We start from the raw sequence: 22040 nt of genomic DNA, 5'->3' as shown, positions 1-22040 counted from the left end.
TTCCTTGTGAATCTTGTTTGCATTTTCATGGCATTAAATAAGCATTTTAGACTTCGATAAACATTGACATTGAGAAATTTAGAGATGATCTCGGCCCATTCCTCGAATTTTACATGTGAGAGATTGCAAGCCTCACAGAGGCTGAGTGGCCGGGACCAGGATGTCCGGCTCCTTCTGCCATGTGGCCTTTTGGTGCTGGGCCAGTGAGTGCTCTGATGAGCAGCTTCATGAAGAAGTGGTAAGAGTCTATGTATCACTAGGATTTCTGGTCCTAATAACGGCTCCCAGGAGAAGGGAATGAAGACTAAGACCAGTGGGTAGTCCAAAGTTAGGAGAAAAAAGCAGAGAAGGGGTTAGGTGGAGCTGGAGACCCAGAAACAGGGCGGCCAAAACAGCGCATGGAAACTGCCTGCTCCGCATCTCCGTGCTTGCTGCGCCATGTGACGCAGGGAGTGACTTAGGTATGTGCGTGGTGCTAGGTGAGCCGTTTCAGTTTAAATTGTGGCAAAAGACACCTAACATAAAATTTGCCATCTTAACCATTGTTAAGTGGACTAGGTGAGCTTTTGATCATAATATTTGTGTCATCTTCTCCCTGTTCCACCAGCTACTGTGTAAAAAGACCATTCTTTTAATTGACAAGATAAATTCTGAAGCCGAGACCACAGCAGCCATTGCTCTGAAGTGACGCCTCATTGACAACCCTCCCCCTACACCCTTCTGCTGGAATGATTCTGTTTACTATAATAAAAAAAAGAAGATTGCGGGTGAAAACCACTTGCTTCCAGCACCTTCCAGCAGTTGCTTGTCAACATTGAGGTCATCAGAAGCTGCAGAATCGGGATGAGTGTGCTGTTTGTTGTTCTCTAGTGCTGTAAACACCGTTTTCTCTGTTATTCAGCGCAGACCAGCCTCACTCCCCACCTGACCACCCATAATTGGTGGCTGTCCCTGCAGAGTGCTGTTTTCTTCCCTGACTCTTTGTGGGTCCTAGGAGGCAGCTGTGGGCGTGGCCGGCCCCTTTCTGTTGTACAGCTTTGAACGAGACACTTAGTTCTCCCAGCTCCAGTCTCCTCTATAGATCTAAACTAGACAACCTTGAAAATTTTCTCTTGTTCTACACTTTTATGGCCATTAAAGAAACATCACCTGGCCAGGCACAGTGCTGCTCGAGAAGCTGAGGCAGGAGGATCCCTGGAGCCCGGGAGGCCAAATCCACATCCAGCCTGGGCAGCAGAGTGAGACTACCTCTCAAAACCGAAAGGAAAGAAAGAAACATCATCTAGAGGATTCAGCCCATTTTGTTACCTGTTTGGACTCAGACTGATATTACAGCAGAAAGGAAGAAAGAAAATAGCAGGATTATTCCTACTTGTTTTGTAGTGAGCCGGGCCCTGTGGTTGTGAAATAGGTGTTCTTGGTTCCCAGCCTTTCGTTCACTGCTGCCTGTGACCTGTCACTCACACCAGGCATTTTCCTGCCAGCTCTTTCAGATGTCCATCGATTAAAACAAAACGCACTACCTGGGGGCAGGGCTGGCATTGTGAGCCCTTGCATAAGGCTTCAGAGGGGCCCATGCTAGGCGTGGTGCTCAGTGACGCTGTCTTGAAATTCATCCTACGTTTTTAAAAAGGGGCCGATTTGACACGAGGTCCTGTAAGTGGCGTAGTTGGGGGTGCCTAGAGAATCTTCTCTAGAAAACACTGCATCTCTGTTTGTATTGTTACTACTTTAGGAAGTGTGTGTGTGTGTGTGTGTGTAAGATAGGTACATTTGCGCTGGAGAATGGAATGAGAATTGTGTTGTACTTGAGAGTTAAGTATGACGGCCAAGTTGCTCTTCTTCAGGATTAGGTGATTGTGTTGTCGTTCACACAGATCTTCTACAAGGAAGGGCTGAGGACCTGAAGCCAGACCCTTACCTCCAAAAGAGCCCCTCACTCGAGTCCCTGAGCAGACCCCCCTCTCTGGGCTTCAGGAACTCAGGACTGCTGAGCTCCTCCGCCAGGGGCCTGAAGCCACAGAGCAAACTCAGGTATCATGTTTTCAACAGTAAAAGATCAGAGAAACATTGGACTGATAACCTTTTATTCCTTCTGTTTTATCCCCCATGGTCGATTTACTTCTACAAATACTTCCTGAATGAACATGATTAAGACGCAGCACCTGCCCTGAATGGGTCAAAAGGAGGATGCTGGACAGTGGCGGTGTGCAAAATGAAATGAAGGGCTACGGAAAACATGCTGTATGAGCAAAGCCCTGGGGGTTTTTAGTTGATCAAGAGGTCTAGAGAGAAGTGGCAGTTCTTCCGGGGGTGTAAGGGCACCACTGTGAGCAAGCCATGGACGGTGTTCAGGGAGCAGCGGGCATTTTTGTGTGTCTGGACCAGGCTGTGGGCTTCATGAGGGCAGGGTCCTGCCATGCGTACGGTAGGTCTCCCTCAGTATTTGCTGGGTAGATGGGTAGATGTCTAGGATATTACAGCTGGAAAGGCAGGTTGGGGCCTTATTGCAAATAGTCTTTATTGCTAAGAGAAGAGATGTGTACTTATTTTGGTAAAGTCCTGGGGAACCACTAAGTTTGTGGGATTTTATTTTTGGTTTTGAGCAGTGGTATAGTGAGATCAGACCTGTACTTAAAGGAGAATTAATCAGAAAACTGGCATATAAGGCAGAGAGGCATTTTGAAATCAGTATTTAAGGAGGACTTTCTCAGGGATGTGAAGGAAAGGGTGGGGGAAGGAGAAGACAGCAGGCTGATGGGGTGGTCGCCAGGAGCCTATCTGTGCTCCTACACTCTGCCACCTCCTCCCTTTTTAGTGCCCCTGTCACCCAAGCCACAGCAAGCCCCTTTTAGCTGCTTCCTCTCTCTTCTGAGTCTTCCCTGCTTCCTCATGTTGGTTAGTCTTCTGAAGCAGTGGGCGCATCCTGTCACAGACTTTGCAGAAACCTCCCATGACTCTCTGTCATCCACATTCCTCATCCTGGTCTTCTAGATGTTCCATGACTTAGTGCCACCCCTCCACCCCCAGTCACCTGCCAGAATGTCCCTGCCCTCTCCACCTGAGCCTGTTTTGCTGCTGCCTTTGCAGTATCACATGAGCATTTCTGACTGCAAGTCTTTGTTTATAAAGTTCTAGCCTGCCTTGCCTTCCTTTTGTCCCTCCACAGTCCTAAACACTGCTTCTCCTTCAAGGTCGGACCTTCCATGAAGTTGAGCAGCAGCCACCCTGGCAGCATTGGCATCTCCCTCCTCTAACTTTGGTGTATGACGTTCCTCTGGGTGTTTAATTACTGTACTACTTTGCCGTGTGGGTAACAAGTGCACGGTATATGTCTCTGTCCCCATTTAGGCTAAAATTCAGTGGATAGTAAATGTTTTTGACTTACATTTTGGCACCTTTCCCAGCCCCTTATGTTGTGAAACACACATAACATTTCACTCAGCAAATACTTGTGAATGGGTAGATGAATCAGTATACAAAACTGGTTACTTTATGAGTAATAGGTTTTAATAAATATTATAATTACCAATGTGGGTATTATAAAAGGATTTATGAAAGTCTGAATAAGTTCAGATCTTGTATCTTTGGGTGTAGCCTATATTTGAACCCAAATAGATGAAGTCATATGTTTCAGAGGTTTACTTTAAAGCCCCAGATACTACATATTAACCTGTTTGTATGCAAGAGATTTAAATAAACAAAAGAGGCTGTAAGGACCAGAATTAGTGTTATTCTGAAATTGTCCTTTTCTTTATGCCAGGAATGCACACAGAAAGGCTCTGTATATATTAATATGCTATTGATATTTTACCTTTCATTGTGAAAGATTAAATTAGTAAAATTTCTTATTTCAATTTTACATTCATGTCATGGAGGCAAACCATTGGCAGGATAGAACTTACTTTAGAAGTTCTCATTCTATTATTATTAAATTTTTTGGCAGGCATATTCGGTTAGCTTTTTTTAGCCATCCATTTATACAGAAATTCTTTTCCAAACTTTCATTTCAGTCTTCTATAATTTGTCAAGGGTAGAAGTTCAGTTCTAAGGGATGACATGAGACCAGGCATGGTAAATGCAGGCAAAGTTACCATGACTTTGTAGTTAACAGCACCTCTGACCAAAAAAGCTCATGGACTTGACTTTATAAATCTGCCAGAGGCATAGAAAAGCAGTCATCAAATTATACAAAAAAAAAAAAAAAATTCAAGTATGAACTGTTTTTTAAATTTTTCTACCTTAGTTTGTATCGCTGAGGTCTAAAGTCATGCTATTACTCCTTTTAAAATAATTTTAAAATATTTTTATTAAATACTAAATGGATAAAAAAGAATATGTGTTAGGTATAAAGAATAACACACATGGAGATCCACCCAGATAACCCACCTCCCAGTGTAATGAACAGAAAATTGTTACTTTTGAAATTTTCTATCAACCCCTATGGACTTGCATTGTCTGGCCCCCCACTGCAAGGTAACCACCACTCCGAATTTAATATCTGTCTTTTATTGTTATTCTTAGTTCTTTTCCACATATGTTGACATCCCCAAACAATATGTTATTTAAATTGCATGTTTTAAATTTTGTAAACATGGAAACATACTGTGTGTTTTCATGTTTTTTGGGGAGGGAGGTGTTTGTTTTTTTAAGAGACGGGGGGGGGTCTCACTCTTTTGCCCAGGGTAGAGTGCAGTGGCACGATCCTAGCTCACAGCAACCTTGAGCTCCTGGGCTCGAGTGACCCTCCTGCCTCAGCCTCCCGAGTAGCTGGGACTGCAGGCGCGCTGCTGCACCCAGCCCCACTCCACCTTCTATATGTTATTTGGGCAGAGGTGTAGCTTTCAACGTGCAGAGTGTCTTGTTACAAGTATCTTTAATTCAACTGACATTGTACTAAGTAAACAAATAAAAGGCTAGATGAAAGAGCAACAGATGGATTTTAAAACAAAACTCTCCCCAGACTTACTCAGGAAGCAGAGTTTAATTTTTCTTTCATTCGGCGAGACATCATAAAAATGTATTATTAATGTGACTAATTTGGTGGTTTCTTTAGAGCAGGGGTCCTCAAATTTTTTAAATGGGGCCAGTTCACTGTCCCTCAGACTATTGGAGGGCCGGGCTGTAGTTTAAATAAAACTATGAACAAATTCCTATGCACACTGCACATGTCTTATTTTGAAGTAAAAAAACAAATGGGCAAAAACACCTGCATATGGCCCGCGGGCTGTAGTTTGAGGGCGCCTGGTTTAGAGTCTTGATGAAGAAACTAGACTTCTGCTTTTCTAATCTAGTAATTTATTTCTTGTATATTTGAGGGCTCTAAAAATTACCAACTTCTCCTTACTTTTTCTCTTCTTTCTAACCAGTGTGGAAAGGAGAGACCCTCTGGCAGCCTTGGCCCGCGAATACGGCGGCTCCAAGCGCAATGCTCTGCTGAGGTGGTGCCAGAAGAAGACAGAAGGCTACGCGGTAAGGGCAGTGTCATCCAGCTTCCAGTCAGCTCTGGGCAACAGCAGTCCCGTGCCAGCATGTGTTCCACTCGTGTGTCTTCGGTGTACCCACATATGTGTAGTTGTCACCTGTCTGTTCTCCTAGGCAGGGCTGCCAGGGAATGTTTGATATCCGTGCGCTGTGCAAAAGCACCCAGGCGGGAGGCAAGTGCAGCTGAAGGCCAGTCTTTAAAATCACTAGCTCTTACTGCATTCTTATAATACTTTGTGCAAACTTCAGAAGATTCTGGCACCATAACTCTCTTCTTCTCAGCCTCAAGCTTTTGGGAGTTGCAAGGACAGAGAAGAAAAAAACCAGCCAGGAAAACCGGGCCTCAGCCAAGCCCCGGTCCAGGTAGTTAATTAGCAAGGTTGGGATTCTCTTTGTCATATTGTCCTCAGATGTCTTAAAATCAGAATCTGCCCAAGAATACAGGTATCTGGCATCTTTGTGTCTTTGACACTACCTTCCTTTAATTTTGTGTTGAGAAAGAAGAAGAAAAACCTGGTCATCTTAATGACAAATACTAGAGGCTCCCAAAGTGCAGATGTGCTTGTGACCCCATTTGTTCTTGTTGCTACTCCGGCCGCTCTGCCTCAGCCCTGTTCTGAGGGTGGGGCCATCCCACGAAGGAAGGTACCTCAGTCACGGCGTCCCTCAGTGTGCCAGCCCTGCTGCTGAGGAGATGGGAAAGGACACAAAGTCAGAGCTGCTGACCGCAGGAGGTTTTAGCATAAAGGAAATAAGAATGATTACGGATGACTGAAGAAAACAGCTAAAAAGAGTAGTCAGTCACGAATGGATCCTTGGCCAGGTGCGGTGGGTCATGCCTGTAATCCCAGCACTTTGAGAGGCTAAGGCTGGAGGATCACTTGAGGCCACATGTTCAAGACTAGCCTGGGCAACACTGAGACCTCACCTCTATAAAAAATAGAAAAATTAGCTGGTCATGGTGGTGCACACCTCAAGTCCCAGCTACTCGGGAGGCTGAGGCAGGAGGATCCCTTGAGTCCAGGAGTTTGAGGTTGCTGTGAGCTGGGCTGACACCATAGCACTCTAGCCAAGGCAACAGAGCGAGACTCGGCCTCAAAAAAAAAAAAAAAAGAATCCTGGAAGAAGGCTGAGCCACTTGTGGCCTCTGCCAGGACTGTCATGCCTCACTGGCAGGAGTGGGCCGAGGGAGCTGCCAGATTGCATATAAAAAGACATCTTCAGAAGGAATTAGCCCTTTATTACATAACATTGTTATAATTAGATTGCAAGGAAAAAGAGTAGATGGTAAGATGTTTCCAGTCATAATCATGAGAATAATATTTCCAGTTATATGACTTTTTTGTTTCCGTGAAAATCTTAGATTACTTTTCAAAACATTTTATGTTTGATGAAAGCCAAAACTCTTTTTGCCTGAGGAGTATTTTTCATTCATTGTTAAATGTCATTGCAGAAATATAAATCATACGTGTTTGCTTTATTTACTCATCACAAAACATTCTTTGTCTTTAGACCTGTTTGTCTAAGACGCCTCATAACTTGTTGTCTCAGAAATAGGAAGCCAAAAATGAAGCTGAAAGCTCAGATGGTTCATCGTCGTTTTGAAAACCAGCAGCCCTGTGTGTGACTTAAAGTGGCTCTCACGTCGCCGCAGCCAGCACGCTGGGCTGTGTCAGCCCTCCCCACGCCAGCTCGGCGCCAGGAGGTATTTTAGGTGCCAGGGATTCCGCAGGGAATGAGGCAGGCAGACATCTGCTCCCGTGGAACTTACTTTCTCATGGGCACCAACCGTTAATTAAAATGAAAAAGTAAAGCATGTGCCTTGTTAGAAGGAGGTCAGTGCTGTGGAGAAAGTTGAAGCTGGAGAGGAGTGTTTGAGAGCGCTGAGTGTTTGGGTCAATTTTCATACAGTGGCTGGGGAGGTGCACTTGAGTGACGGCTCCCCACACCTGAAGGGCCCTGGTGTCTCCATCAAGGCCTGTTTCCCACCGAGTCCCGCGCTGGGAGGGTCATTGACTGTGTCGGCTGGAGCTGGCCGGTGCGATGGCAGCTCTGCAAGGTCGGACTCGCGCCACGCACACCTGCTGAGCCCCAGGGTCGCGTTTCCTGTGTCTTGAGGCGGCGCAGGATTGAAATCGAGGAAAGAGCGTGGCTTGCCCTCGCTGGGCTTGAAATGGCCCTCATGGGAGGAGACCCTCCCAGACGTTCTGCTCAACCCACGTGTCCTGGGACTGCTTTCAGAAGAAGTCAGACTCCCAGCAAGGCCTGCAAGTTACTCTCAGTCCCAGACTTGGTGCTCCTCATGCCTGTTAGCTGTCTTCCTGCCCTGGGAACACCTGTGCCTCTCTTCCTTGTCAACTTTTAGCTCCTAGTTTTGTGTTATGATATCGAAACTTCCATCTCTATTGTAATTACCAATAAGAATTCCGAAGGGGCAGAAAGGTGAGGTGGTGGGCGTGATGGGCAGAGTCCTTGGAATGAGCTGAGCTGACAGCCAGCAAGAATACAGGGGACCCCATCTTACAGCTGCAAGAACTTGTCAGCGCCCTGCAGAAGCCTGGAAGCGGCTCCTCCCAGGCCCTCCCAGTGAGGGCGCCGCTCCGCGGACACCCTGATTTCAGCCCAGCCTCGAGACACCTCTGCCCCTGGCTGCATGGCACCCCAGCTTCAACCCGGCGGCTCTGTGTTGGTGCAGCCCTTCTGCCCCCAGCCGGACAGAAGTCCTGTGTGACAAGGTTGGGCCTGCCAGAATGTCTCCCTACCTTATGGTCAGCTCATTAACAGGCCTGATCACACGTGTAAGATCCATTTTGCCTCACAACGTAGCTCAGTCATAGGAGGGCACCAGGGGGCAGAGGTCACGGGCCATCTCAGAACTCTGCCCACCAGGCTTGGTTCTGAGTGCAGACTGCACTTTAGAACTGCCCAGGGAGCTTTTTAAAAAGTACCCATGTCTGGGCCTACCCCTAGCTCTAAAGGACCAGAACCTCATGCGGACGGCCCGGCATTAGCATTCTTAAAAAGCCACTGCTATGGCCTGAATGTCCGTGCCCCCCTCACACAAATGCATCTGTTGCAGCCACATCAGCAGTGTGGCAGTGTCAGGAACAGGGGCCTTTAGGAGGTGATTAGGGTCCCTGAGGGGACTCGCGCCCTGAGAAGCCCCCACGAGCTGCCTTGTCCCTCCACCACTCGAGGGCACAGTGAGAAGGCATGGCCTGAGGACCAGGAAGTGGGCCCTCACCAGACATCAGATCTGCCTTAATCTGGGCCTCCGAGCCTCTGGAACTGCAAACGACAGCTTTCTGTTGTTTATGAGCCTCCCATCTGGTGTTTTGTTGTAGCTACAAATGGACCAAGACGGCTACTCAGCCGATTCTGATGTGCAGGCAGCATGGAGAACCTCTGATCGAAAATCATAGCTAAGCCTAAGAGAACTCTTGACAGCTCCATGTTTCTAGTCGCCAAGAGTCTGCATGCCATGAAGGAACTGGAAACACAGTGGACATGAGTGATGGAGACGCTAACGGCCTGGAGAGGAGGCGGCCACCACTCGTTTATCATCTAGCATAAAGAAAGATTATAATTCGAGCCGAGGGAAGGAACGAGGGAATTCTCTATTACACTTGATCCCAGCAACTCCACTCTGTTAGTTTTCTGTTGCTGCCAGTTACTACAAAGATATCAGCTTCAACCAGGCCCATTAAATAGCTTGTGGTCCTGCAGCCTGAAGTCCCTGTGAGCTCTGCTGGGTTCTCTGCTTCGGGTGCTCAGGTGTCAGCCGGATGGGCAGAAGCTGTGGGAAACAACTGGCTTTCACTCAGAGCCTTGGCAGATTTCACCCTTTGAAAATTGCCCAATGACCTGGACCAGATTGCCAGTGTCAGCCACAGAGCCCAGGCCACGGCTGGGCCCTGGGAACACAGCCAGACGGGGCCACCCATGGAGATGTGGGGTAGCTGTGCCTTGTCATGCCTCTCGGGAGGTGGCAGAGGACCTAGGAGAGATCTAGAGCTGAATTCCATACATTCCCCAGAGTGAGTGGCAGGCCAGGCCCCTCAGCTAAGGGGAGGCAGAAGGCAGAGCAGACTGACCATCCTCAGCCCATCCAGACAAGCAGAGGGAGCACAGGCCCCGGGCCCACACTCATAGCTGCTGACTGCAGATTGCAGAGCACCCCGTGGCATCCTCTCGGCCTTGGTGAGAGCTCCGCGCTCTCATGCCAGCCTGTCTCAGTCAGTCCTTAGACACCAGGAACGATGAGGGTCTCTAGTTGGATTGGGATCACTAGAGGCACCTCTTACTCCAGGCATTCTATGAGGCTAAAGATTCTGAAGGTTTCTGACAAGGGAAATGTACACCACATAGATAGATATAGGGAGGGAGGGAGGGAGGGAGGGAGGGAGGGAGGGATGGATGGACAGATGGCAGTGGATTATCTCAAGGCTCTTGAGTTCATTTACCACCTAAGAGAATATTCATTTTCTTACAACATGCTCTGTGTAGTGATGAATGAATGCGTTTCCCACAGCCTGTTCTACAACCTTTGTTGCCATGGTATGCTTCATAGTTAAACAGGTTCCGTTTGTAAGAGATTAAACAAAAAAATGGTGACTAGTTGAACAACTCAGGAAGCTACCTACTCCTCCTCAGGAAATTTTGAGCTGAATGACTGTCATTTATGATGACTTACAAAAGCTCCAGAGGTTTAAACTCAAATAAGACCTTTGCCCTTCCTGACTTGCAGTGCTTTTGTGGACACTGGGGTGTAAATGTCCTCTAACCACCCCTCCCTTATTGTTAAGGAAGGTAATTTAGGAAAGACCATTTAGTAACTGTCAGCAAGATTGTTTCTTCCCAAAGCATCCCACCGCATGTCACTGTGATTCACATTTTATCTTTTTATTGTAGCCAAGGCTGAATCAAGGTTTGAGGGGCTTGTAAGTTTACTTTACAAGCCAGAGGAGAGTCAGGGGGCTCGTGGGAGCCCGGTTAGGGCTGTGGAAGAGCAGCACTTAATACCTGGGTGCTGCTGTGGACTTCAGAATGGGCGCACCTGGCTCAGGGCAGCAGTTAGCAGGGGCTCCCAAGAGTTTCGCTCCAGGGCAGTTTCTGGGGAGAACATCTGTCACAGGGTGCTTCCAGCCCTGACCCAAGACAGCCAGTCAGCGAGTATTGATTGTGTAAGGACCAAACTAGCTTTATTCCAAGGTGGTGGTGGGGTCTCTCAAAACTAATTCCATTCATACATGTGTGCACCCAACAGATGTATTCTGAACACTTGCTGGATGCTGTGCTCAGCAACCAGCTCTAGACCCCCAGGAAGGCAGTGGGGTCAAGGGGATGGGACAGAGAGAAGGAAGAAAGAAAAGAGAAGAGGAAGGAGAGCAGGCCTGTGGGCCATGCATAGAAGTAAGGTGGTGCAGGAGTGACTGGGGTGCTCTGTATGGGGAAGGCCTGTCCAGGGAGGTGGCGTAACCCCCAGGACCAGAGTGAGAGGAGCAGCCAGACATGTGGGGCGGGGAGAGGGGAGCAGAGAGGCACTGGCTAGAGCAGAGGGCTTGGGCAGGAAGGAGCCTACCTGTTGCAGGGCAGAGGAAGGGGGTGTATCAGGGACCGTGGCCAGGCAGGGTCCAGAGCAGGTCAAGGTGAGATTAGAGAGTCGAGCACTTGGATCATGGGTTTATTATTTCCAGTGGAAATGAGGTTCAGGGCTTCTGAGTGAAGGTTCAACCCTCCCTGCCCAAAAAACCAATGTTCCAGCTAGAAAGTGGCTATTCCCAAAGTCGGGGACACCTTAGTGCAAGCGTTCCATGCGTTCCCCTCTGTCTCCAAGGGAACTAAAGTGGCAGCCCTGCCACTCAGAGTTCTGTGTGTCTTCTCTGCAGCACAGGCTCTGACAGTGACCTGTGGCTGTAGGTCCTTGAGCTCAATGTAGTGAACTCCATGTAAGTTAAAGTGGTTGTTTTTTTTTTTTTTTTTTTTTTTTTTTTTGAGACAGAGTCTCGCTTTGTTTCCCAGGCTAGAGTGAGTGCCGTGGCGTCAGCCTAGCTCACAGCAACCTCAAACTCCTGGGCTCAAGCGATCCTCCTGCCTCAGCCTCCCGAGTAGCTGGGATTACAGGCATGCGCCACCATGCCCGGCTAATTTTATATATATATTAGTTGGCCAATTAATTTCTTTCTATTTATAGTAGAGACGGGGTCTCGCTCTTGCTCAGGCTGGTTTCGAACTCCTGACCTCGAGCAATCCGCCCGCCTCAGCCTCCCAGAGTGCTAGGATTACAGGCGTGAGCCACCGCGCCCGACTTAAAGTGGTTTTTAAAAATCACTTACAGGCATTATCAATGGTATAAATAGCTAAAAATATTTTAAAATTTTGTAAAACTAAATGTTAAAATTGTGTTCAATCTCACTGGTCATCAGAGAAATACAAATGAAGGAAAGAAATATCATTTCTTTGCTTACCATATTGGAAGATTTTTTAAAAACAATGAAGTAGTCAAAGTGAGGTCCTGCTACACCATGGGTGGGAGTGCAGATGATTTCTTCCCCACCTTTGGGGAAGAAAATTTAGCAATGTGTATTGGGACTCTTAAAAACAACTATGCTGTTTAACATAGAAATTGTATTAATATTTCTAGGTATTTATGTCAAGGAAATACTCATGGATACCTCTAAAGATATAATTACAAGCAAGTTCAGTATAGTTTCATTTATAATTATTTAAAAAGAACCAGAAATGATATAAATGTTTAATAATAGGGGAATCAGATAAATTATGGTATATGTATACAATAGAATATTATAAAGCTCTTAAAAATCATGCTTTGGGAAAATCTATTTAAAGACACCATAAAAAATGTGCATACTCGCTTGAAACTCTGACTCAAGGTGGGAGGGAGGGCATGGGCAATATATAACCTTAACATTCATACCCCCATAATATGCTGAAATAAAAAAAAGTGCATACTACGTTAAGTCAAAAAGCAGATTCTAAGACAGTCTGTATAGTATGAATTCAATCTTGTAAAAGAAATTTACACAGATGTTAACAGCAGTTATCTCTGGGTAGATGTTTAAAGCTTATTCATGCTTTTATATATTTTTTACATTTGCTACAATGAACATGTAATATTTTTTAACAGAAAAAAAGTTATTCTTAAAACTGCATCCTTTTTACATGAGGAAGCCAGACGCAAAAGGCCACATATTGTCTGGTTCCATTTCTATGAATGCCCAGAACAGACAAATCCACAGAGACAGAAAGGAGATGAGTGGCTGCCAGGGGCTGGGAAGAGGGGAGGGGGACTGACTGCTGATGGGCACAGGGCTGCTTTTGGGGGTTGATGGAAAATGTTCTGCAAGTAGATAGTAGCAGGCACAGCTTTGTGAGTATTCTAAACACCACTGAATAGTACATTGTAAAAGAGTAGACTTTATGATGGTACGTGACTTGTATTTCAATAAGTTATTTATTTTAAAAATCAGTTCAAAGAGCTTAAGTAAGGGGAGCAGAAAGATGTCAGGAAGGGCAGGTCAGGGTGGGGTAGGAACTGCTATTTAAGTTATAAACCTTATCAAGGTATAACCTTAAAAATCATATACATGTATTAAAAAATAATTGAGGTAAAAAATAATTGAGGTAAAACATGTAGATGCAAAGTATTGGTAATCTAGTTTGTATTTGAGAGGTGGGATTCATAAGTATTCACTTTACTATGGTCCATAACCCAAATATCATCTTTGTGTAGAATGTTATATTATGACATATAATTTGCAGGTGCAAAGTCTGAGGGAAGAGTCCATAAAAATGTCAATAATTAAACCAGGTCCTTTCTGAGAAGAAATTTAAAATAGAAAAATAAAACATATGAGGAGAGTGGCTCTTCCGGAACTACAGTGGTAGGAATGGGCTTTAAGGGCTGCCAGGTTGGGGTCCGGTCGCAGCTCTGCTATCCCACTTCACAGCCATGCGACAATTGAGTGAGTTATTTCTTTTTAAACTGCATCTTTTTAGGTTAACATATAAACATAAAAGATTGATAAAACATTTTTCAGAAAAAACAGCATTTTTCTAAGTGGTATACCTAAAATTTCCTTAGCCTGAATTGCAAGTGCCATATATAACTGAGATCTTTCTCATTTTAGCATGGTCCCTTCTTATTTCCTACAGATAGTAAAACTGAACGTTTTATATCCTCAAAGCTTTTGCCATTTGAAATAGTAATAATATGGGCCTGATACCATTAAACTAGACTAAAGTCTCGACTCAGATGAAGGGTCAGCTAACTGTGGCCCAGGAGCCAAATCCAGGCCACCACGCATTTCTATAAATGACGTCTTATAGGAATACAGCCCCATGAGTTTGTTTACCCAGTGTCTATAGCTGGGGTTTTTTTGCTGCAGCTGCTGAACTGAGTAGTTGCAACCGAGACCTTTAGGCTAGATGACCTGAAAAACAAATTATTTACAATTTGTCCCTTTCTTATAGAAAAATTTGCTGACTCCTCTGTTAGATGAAGATATATATGGGTATCTTCTGTTATTCAAATCTTATTTGGTTCTTGCATTTCAGACAGCAAGAAGGAAAGGTTCAGATAGTAAGAAGGAAGGGTTCAGATAGCAATAGATTTATTTGAAAATTTATCTTAATCTATTTAGTTTTTGAGTTTGTATTGTAAGAATTCAGATAGCAATGGATTTATTTGGAAATTTATTTGAATCTATTTAGTTTTTGAGTTTGTATTGTAAGAATTCAGATAGCAATGGATTTATTTGGAAATTTATTTGAATCTATTTAGTTTTTGAGTTTGTATTGTAAGAATTCAGATAGCAAGGGATACCTGTACTGTCATTAAGGGACTAACAAACACCTTCGAACTCATTTTTAACCTGTCAGCTAGGAGCTATATCTTCTCTTCCTTTGGAGGAAAAAATCGGTCTTTATGTTGTCCAAACTGAATCTTGTTTCGAATCTGGAGAGAACACCTCACTGCAGGCAGCTTCCGTTTTTATCTCTGGGTTTGCACACAGGAGCACTGATACATGCTCCTCCGACAGCAAGCAGCCTGTGAGGGACCAGCCACTTAGGGCTCTATTTGTTGTTTTCTTCTTTGAGACAGGTCTCTTGAGGGCTACATGTACAATTCAAAGAGCCTAAAAACTTGGCCTGAGTTACTGTCGTCAGAGCGGTCTTCCCCCGACTTCAGTGTGAAGATAGATCCTCAGTAGAAAGTGAGCGTCGTTGCAGGCCTCTACTCCACTGAGGCCTTTCCACCCACTGTCTGCTCATGGCACAGATTTGTGAAGACATTTTAAATGGCACAGGCATTGTCTTACAACCTGAGGCAGCAGTAGAGTGTTTGGAAAATAAACGTGAAAGACCATTTCCCAGGCTGCGAGGGACACGCAGCCCTCTCCTGGTGGCCCATGTGTACAGCTGGCTTTCTCTCAGGAGCCAGCATGGTTTGCCACACCCTCTCCCACCCTCATCTGTGTGTGCACGCCCAGAGGTACAAAACATTTTTCTTTTTTTCTCTCTCTTTTTATTTTTTTTGAAACAGAGTCTCACTCTGTTGCCCAGGCTAGAGTGCCGTAGCATCAGCCTAGCTCACAGCAACCTCAAACTCCTGGGTTTGAATGATCCTCCTGTCTCAGTCTCCCAAGTAGCTGTGACTACAGGCATGCGCCACCACACCCGGCTAATTTTTTCTATTTTCAGTTGCCCAGCTAATTTCTTTCTATTTTTTTAGTAGAGATCAGGTCTCACTCTTGCTGTGGCTGGTCTTGAACTCCTGACCTCAAGCAATCCTCCTGCCTCAGCCTCCCAAAGTGCTAGGATTACAGGCATAAGCCACCATACCCAGCCCACAAAAGATTTTTCTTTGCAAAAATATGCAAGGGCGAAGAGAGACCTGTCAGATTGTTTGCACAGCAGGTAGGGAGGGACTTGTCCTCCCACCTTCATCTATGTGAATACCAAAAAAGCAGCCACAAGTCTAAGCTGGGACCACCTGCCTCTTTCCCAGGAATTTTAGAAATAAAACCGAAAGACTATAATAATAAAACCTGGATGCTGTTGGTAGCCATGATTTCTGTCATTGTGCAGAATAGAGTTAACATAGCAGGCCTGGAGTGGTCGTCCTTAGAAAAGCCACTTGCAAGGCTGGCCCTGGGTTGGTGTCTGGGAACTTGGATTATGGGAGGGTTCCCACCAGCCCCGATAAGAGTGGCTCAGTGTGCCTGTACTGATTGTACAGATGTGTGGTTTATGCTGAACAGCTGCTTTCCTTCTGGGACACTGGAATGTGCTATGGGCTAGGCAGAAAGGGCCTATGTGACCAGCCCCCCATAAAAACCCTAGGCACTGAGTCCCTAATGAGTTCCTGGTGGTGGCATTTCACATGTGTTGTCACTGCTCCTTGCTAGAGGAATTAAATGTGTCCTGTGACTCCACTGGAGAGGACCCTTGGAAGTTTGTGCCTGGTTTCCTCTGGACTTCACCCGAGAGCCGTTTTGCTCTGCTGATTTTGGTTCAGTGTCCTTGGGCTGCAATAAATTTGTGAATAGCTGTGGCTTGATGCTGGGTCCTGTGTGTCCTCCTAGCGATCATTGAACCTGGACTTTTCATTTAGCTGTGACAAGGAGTGTGGCACTGACACGCTACAACACGAGTGTCCCTTGAAGGCATTGTGCTACGTGCAAGAAGCTGGGCTGAGGCCACGTGTCGTGTGGTCAGAAGGGGCAGCTCCACGGGAACAGAGCGCAGGTTAGGGGCTGAAGGGGGGGCAGAAGCAGTGAGTGGCTGCTTAGTGGACAGGGGTCTTCTCTTGGGGTGATGAAAATGCTCAGAAATGCGGCAGTCGTGCTGGTCGCACAACATTGTGAATATACTGAAGACCACTGAACTGACACTTTGAACTGGCCTAAAATGGTGAATTTGGGTTATGTGAATTTTACCTCGATGGAAAAAAGTACCATGATGATGAGTATCACTTACCATGCCTTTTTATGCTTGTGCTAAGTATTTGTGAAGTCGTACTAAGTTTTTATAAATAAGTTCCTAGAAGTGAATTTGCTTTGAGGAAGGGTGTTTCTGTGTGTCTGTATACAGTAAACGAGACTGTGCATTCTCCATTGCTGGGGACGTGTGCTCTTTTGATCTTCTTCAGCCTGAGAGGAGAAAATGACATTTCTTTTCCTTTTTCATTACTGATGATCAGTTTGTTAATCATTTATAAATTTCTGGGAATTACCGGCCCAGCTGCTTCGCTTTCCTATTTGTATGTTCATCTTTTTTCCTGAAATTTCGTGACAGCTGTTTGGGGCTGCGTTGGGCTCTGCCCCCCATCAGAGCCGAGCGGGCCGCGGGGCGCAGACGTCGAGGGAGCGGCCGGCCCTTCCGCGCGCCCTCTGCGGGGCTGAAGAGCGCGTACAGCAGCTGTGTTTGGTTTCTATTTTAAATATTATATTTTGCTCTTCTCTAAAAGATGAGGATTGCTTTCTTTTTCACCTTTGCGTGCTTCCTGTCTCCCCTTCTCTCACCGTCGCCGTGGATATCTGGAGTTCACGAGGAGATGACACAAATGTTACTGGCAGATAAGCCAGGTAGTCGCATATGCTGTAGTTAAATTTTATTTTGCACAGCCATTAGTTCCCCTACACTTAAACTTGTCTAGTTTTGTTTGTTTACTTAGTTTTCTCTGTAAATGTCGCGGACGCAACCTCAAGCTCTCTGCGGGGCGCCGCGCGGCGACCTCTGGCCCTCCTGCCTCCCCGAGTCCATCTCGGGTTTCCCGCGTCCTGTTCTCTTTGTTTGCTCTTGTTTGGTTTTCCTCCAGCGTCTTCCTGGGGATGGGTTCATAGAAGGTAACGTTTTCTGGCCTTGCATCTTTATTTACCCTGATACTTGATGGTTTCATTGAGTATAAAATTCTAGGTAGAAAGTATTTCCCTTCATAACCGCGTGGGCGCCCCCTGGTCTTCCAGCCCGCCGCGGCCCCTGATGGCCTCTTCCTCTGCAGAAGCTCCTGCGGCTGGCCTCCCGCGGTCTAGTTCTGCGCTGTGTATCTGATTTTCTTCTTTTTTTTTTTTTTTTTTTTTGAGACAGAGTCTCACTTTGTTGCCCAGGCTAGAGTGAGTGCCATGGCGTCAGCCTCACTCACAGCAACCTCAAACTCCTGGGCTCCAGCAATCCTCCTGCCTCAGCCTCCCGAGTAGCTGGGACTACAGGCATGCGCCACCATGCCCGGCCAATTTTTTGTATATATATTTTTAGTTAGTCAATTAATTTCTTTCTATTTTTGGTAGAGACAGGGTCTCGCTCAGGCCGGTTTCGAACTCCTTACCTTGAGCAATCCACCCGCCTCGGCCTCCCAAAGTGCTAGGATTACAGGCGTGAGCCACCGTGCCGGGCCTGATTTTCTTCTTTTCTGTCATGCTGGGCACCTTTCAATAAGGTAATTAATTCACGTCTTTAGGGTCTTGGATTATTTCATTGGCAATTCTCTGCTTTAGTTTTCTGGAACTCCCCTGGGCCTGGCCCCTAATTACCATATCCTTTTATTCCTGTTTTCCATCTCTTTGCCTTACAGTCTGCTGGGAGGCTTTCTTAACTTAATTTTCCTAATTCCATTAAATGTTTCATTTCACATGTGTTATCTTTTTTTGTTTTTTGTTTTTGTATCATTTCAATTTTTTATTTTTAATTGTGGTGAAATACACATAATGTTTACCATCTTAACCATTTTTAAGCATACAATTCAGTAGAGTATGTTCACATCGTTGTATAGCCAATCTCCAGAACTTTTTCGTTTTTCAAAGCTGAAGCTCTGCACCGATTGAACACCAACGCCCTACCCCCCTTCCCCCAGCCACTGGCAGCCGCCATTCTACTTCCTGTCGCTGTGAATCTGACTGCTCTAGGAACCTCATGTAAGTGTAGTCATACAGTGTTTGTCCTTTTGTTACTGTCTTATTTTACTTAGCATAATGTTCTCAAGGTTAATCCATATTATACTATGTGGCAGAATTTCCTGCCTTTTAAGGCTGAATAAAATTCCATTGTATATATTTGTTATCATATTTTTTTTTTTTTTTTTTTTTTTGAGACAGAGTCTCACTTTGTTGCTCAGGCTAGAGTGAGTGCCGTGGCGTCAGCCTAGCTCACAGCAACCTCAAACTCCTGGGCTCAAGCGATCCTCCTGCCTCAGCCTCCCGAGTAGCTGGGACTACAGGCATGCGCCACCATGCCCGGCTAATTTTATATATATATATATCAGTTGGCCAATTAATTTCTTTCTATTTATAGTAGAGACGGGGTCTCGCTCTTGCTCAGGCTGGTTTTGAACTCCTGACCTTGAGCAATCCGCCCGCCTCGGCCTCCCAAGAGCTAGGATTACAGGCGTGAGCCACAGCGCCCGGCCTGTTATCATATTTTTAACTTCTAGGATTTTGATTTTGTACCATGAACTTTTTGTAGCACCCTATTCTTGTTTCATAGGTGTAATATTATCTATGAATTTCACTGAAGATAACAGGTTGCTTTTATTTCCAAATCTTCTCCCTACCTAGATTGTTTCCTACAGATTCCTTTGTTTTGTTGGTATCATTTGGTCTCTATCTTTATGCTAGAGATGTGACTGCCCACGTTTGAGTGTGGGGCTCGACAGGGCTGACTGGCAGCTGCTAGCATCTTGTGTGAGGCTGTGACTGTGGTCTTCACTGCAGGGTGCTGTTCCTGTGGCATGTCTGTTTCTTTAGGTCCTTCTTCTATGGTTCATCAGACTCCCCAGAGAAGGACCTTCCAGTCCTCTGCCCGAGGTCCCTGGCCTTGCAGCCAGGATTTAGGTGGGGAGAGCCTAGTGGACTGGGTCAGCCTCACCAGGTAAATTCACTTAACCCCAGTTTTCAGTATGTCACTTATGCTCCACTGTGCTCAGTCCCCCGCCTGTAGCCCCTGTTTTATCCTCTGAGTGTGCAGAGAAGAGAGGTGTCTGGGGCTCTGGCCGCTTTGCAGACAGGTCTCCAGCCACGGCCTCCCGTTTTAAGCACATTCATCCCCCCACCCAAAGTCCCTCATGCCAGCAGGTTCCTGAGCCTCTTGAGGACTTGCACTGTGCATCAGGGTGATGTTTTGCTTTTCCCTGCTGCAGACTTTGGATTTAGTTTTCTTAGGTCTGTCATATTAGTTACTTCTTGTCTATTGATCTTTCTTCCCTCCCTCCTTCCCTCCCTCCCTCCCTCCCTTTCTTTGGTTTGTGCTGATTATACAGAGCAAGTCTGTTGACTTTTCAACTGCCAAAATTCTGTTTCCTTTGTTGTTCCCTTTTTGCTTGTCAATTAATGCCTTGGGGTGAGGGGAACATTCCTTTTCTGTGGTTTTAGTGGGGCTTCAAGGGGGAATGAAATCTTAAGTGCATGTGTTCAGTCTGCTGTCTTTACCTGGAAGTCTCAGAGCTCTTCTTTTTTTTATTTCTTAAGAATTTTAACCTTTACTATCATAGAGATTCCAGATATTCTTTTCATATATACTATATATATGTATACATACATATACATTTTTTTCTTTTTGAGACAGCATCTCACTCTGTTGCCTAGGCTAGAGTGCAGTGCATTGTCATAGCTCACTGCAGCCTCAAATTGCTGGCTCAAATGTTCCTCTTGCCTCAGCCTCCCAAGTAGCTGGGACTACAGGTATACTCCACCATGCCTGGCTAATTTTTCTATTTTTTATTTTTTGTAGTGATGGGGTCTTGCTCTTGCCCAGGCTGGTCTTAAACTCATGGGCTCTAGCGATCCTACTGCCTCGGCCTCCCAAAGTGCTAGGATTACAGGTGTGAACCACCCTACCTGACCTGTGTTTATTTTATTAGGTAGAGTTTTTCCTTTTTTTTCCCTAGATGGATGGCTATTTGTTTTAGGATCATTTATTTAATAATATTTCTTTAACTACCATTGTTAAAGGGCATCAATGGGACTGGAGAGTGTGTCTGGACCTTCTGTCTTCCCTGCTGCTGTTCTACTGGTCTGGCCTCTGCCACAGGTGGCTGCTAAGCAGAACACTAAGGCTGTGGGCATGAGCACTTCACAGTGTGCTGGGCGCAGGGGGCTCCCTGACTGTCAGCTAGTATTGTGTTAGCGTCGTTGTGATGATTTCTATGCCTTGGCATTTTTTATTATTTGATTATACTTATTGATTTTCTAGAGTTTTCTCAGCAAACTATTATAAATAATGATAATTGTTTCTTCTTTCCAATACTTATACCTCTTGTACTTTTTTATTTTATTGCATTTATGAAAGCCCAGGACAATGTTGCATAATACTATTGTTGGTGGATATTCTTGTTTTGTTGTCTGTTAGTAGTAGTATCTCACCTTTAAATATGATTTTTGTATTGTTTTCTTATGCTCTATTAACTAAAGGAAGCTTGCACCTGTTCTGAGTTTACTGAGAAGTTTTTTTAATCCATAAATAGATAAGAATTATATCAAATTCCTTTTTGGCATTTAAGGAGCTATTCATATGGTTTCTTGTCTTTTAACTCATTTATATAATTAATAACATAAATAGATTTCCTATTAGGGAAACATTCTTATGTGTCTGGGGCAAAAATCCAACTGTGTTGTGGAATGCTGTTCCTGGGGGAAATCTCTGATTGATTATGGTTTTTCTTTAATACGAAGCATATTTTTTTCTTTATTCTTTTTTTTTTAATTTGCCTTTTGAAGCATATTATTTTCTATACTCAGCAATGAAAGGACATTTGGCTTGTTGCTTGGTTTAGGTATATATAAATGAAGTTTTGTGTTAATAAGTCCTGGGTTTTTTGTTTCAATGTTAATAAGCATGAAAACCCTGTATCATATGTACATAGTCAAAAAAAGCAGTAGGTATTTTACCATCTGCTCTAGTAGGATTGGTGACAGAATTAATTCTTAGCCAAAGGGAATGTTTTATACTCTGGGTATAAGACTCTGACAAATGAAAGCCTGAAGTTTTTAAAAACTTGTTGGGTAGAAGTTAGGAAACCTCTCATTTAAAAGTTCCAATTTTTGGCCGGGCGCGGTGGCTCACGCCTGTAATCCTAGCACTTTGGGAGGCCGAGGCGGGCGGATTGCTCAAGGTCAGGAGTTCGAAACCAGCCTGAGCGAGACCCCGTCTCTACCAAAAATAGAAACAAATTAATTGACCAACTAAAAATATATATAGAAAAAATTAGCCGGGCATGGTGGCGCATGCCTGTAGTCCCAGCTACTCGGGAGGCTGAGGCAGTAGGATCGCTGAGCCCCGGAGATTGAGGTTGCTGTGAGCCAGGCTGACGCCACAGCACTCACTCTAGCCTGGGCAACAAAGTGAGACTCTGTCTCAAAAAAAAAAAAAAAAGTTCCAATTTTTGTATTCTCTAAAAGTGAAGACTTAAATTTTCCTCTGGACTGCATGCTCTTTTCTTGTGGGAAAGTCTCCTGAAAGCACCTTTTAGTTGCACAGAGGTAAGTTGAAGCCTCATGTATTCTCAAGGGAACTTGAGGGGGCGTGCTCAGCACCTGCTCCGG

The 22040-nt window shown here is 45.1% G+C and overlaps 1 protein-coding gene across 6 annotated transcripts in view; it reads left to right on the top strand.

The window, feature by feature from the left end:
- SPECC1 (sperm antigen with calponin homology and coiled-coil domains 1) overlaps nucleotides 1–22040 on the top strand; it is a 277492-nt gene that overhangs the window by 207967 nt on the left and 47485 nt on the right. For all 6 annotated transcript variants that reach the window (XM_075994027.1, XM_075994025.1, XM_075994026.1 and 3 more), the window contains 2 exons: nucleotides 1878–2034; nucleotides 5370–5472. In XM_075994027.1, coding sequence (XP_075850142.1) covers nucleotides 1878–2034; nucleotides 5370–5472 — 260 coding nt within the window. The remainder of the gene's footprint in view (nucleotides 1–1877; nucleotides 2035–5369; nucleotides 5473–22040) is intronic.

Source organism: Microcebus murinus, chromosome 18 (assembly GCF_040939455.1).
Source record: "Microcebus murinus isolate Inina chromosome 18, M.murinus_Inina_mat1.0, whole genome shotgun sequence".
Classification (NCBI taxonomy): domain Eukaryota; kingdom Metazoa; phylum Chordata; class Mammalia; order Primates; family Cheirogaleidae; genus Microcebus; species Microcebus murinus.
Note: the sequence above shows the minus strand (reverse complement) of the source record. Positions and strands in the feature narration are given on the sequence as shown.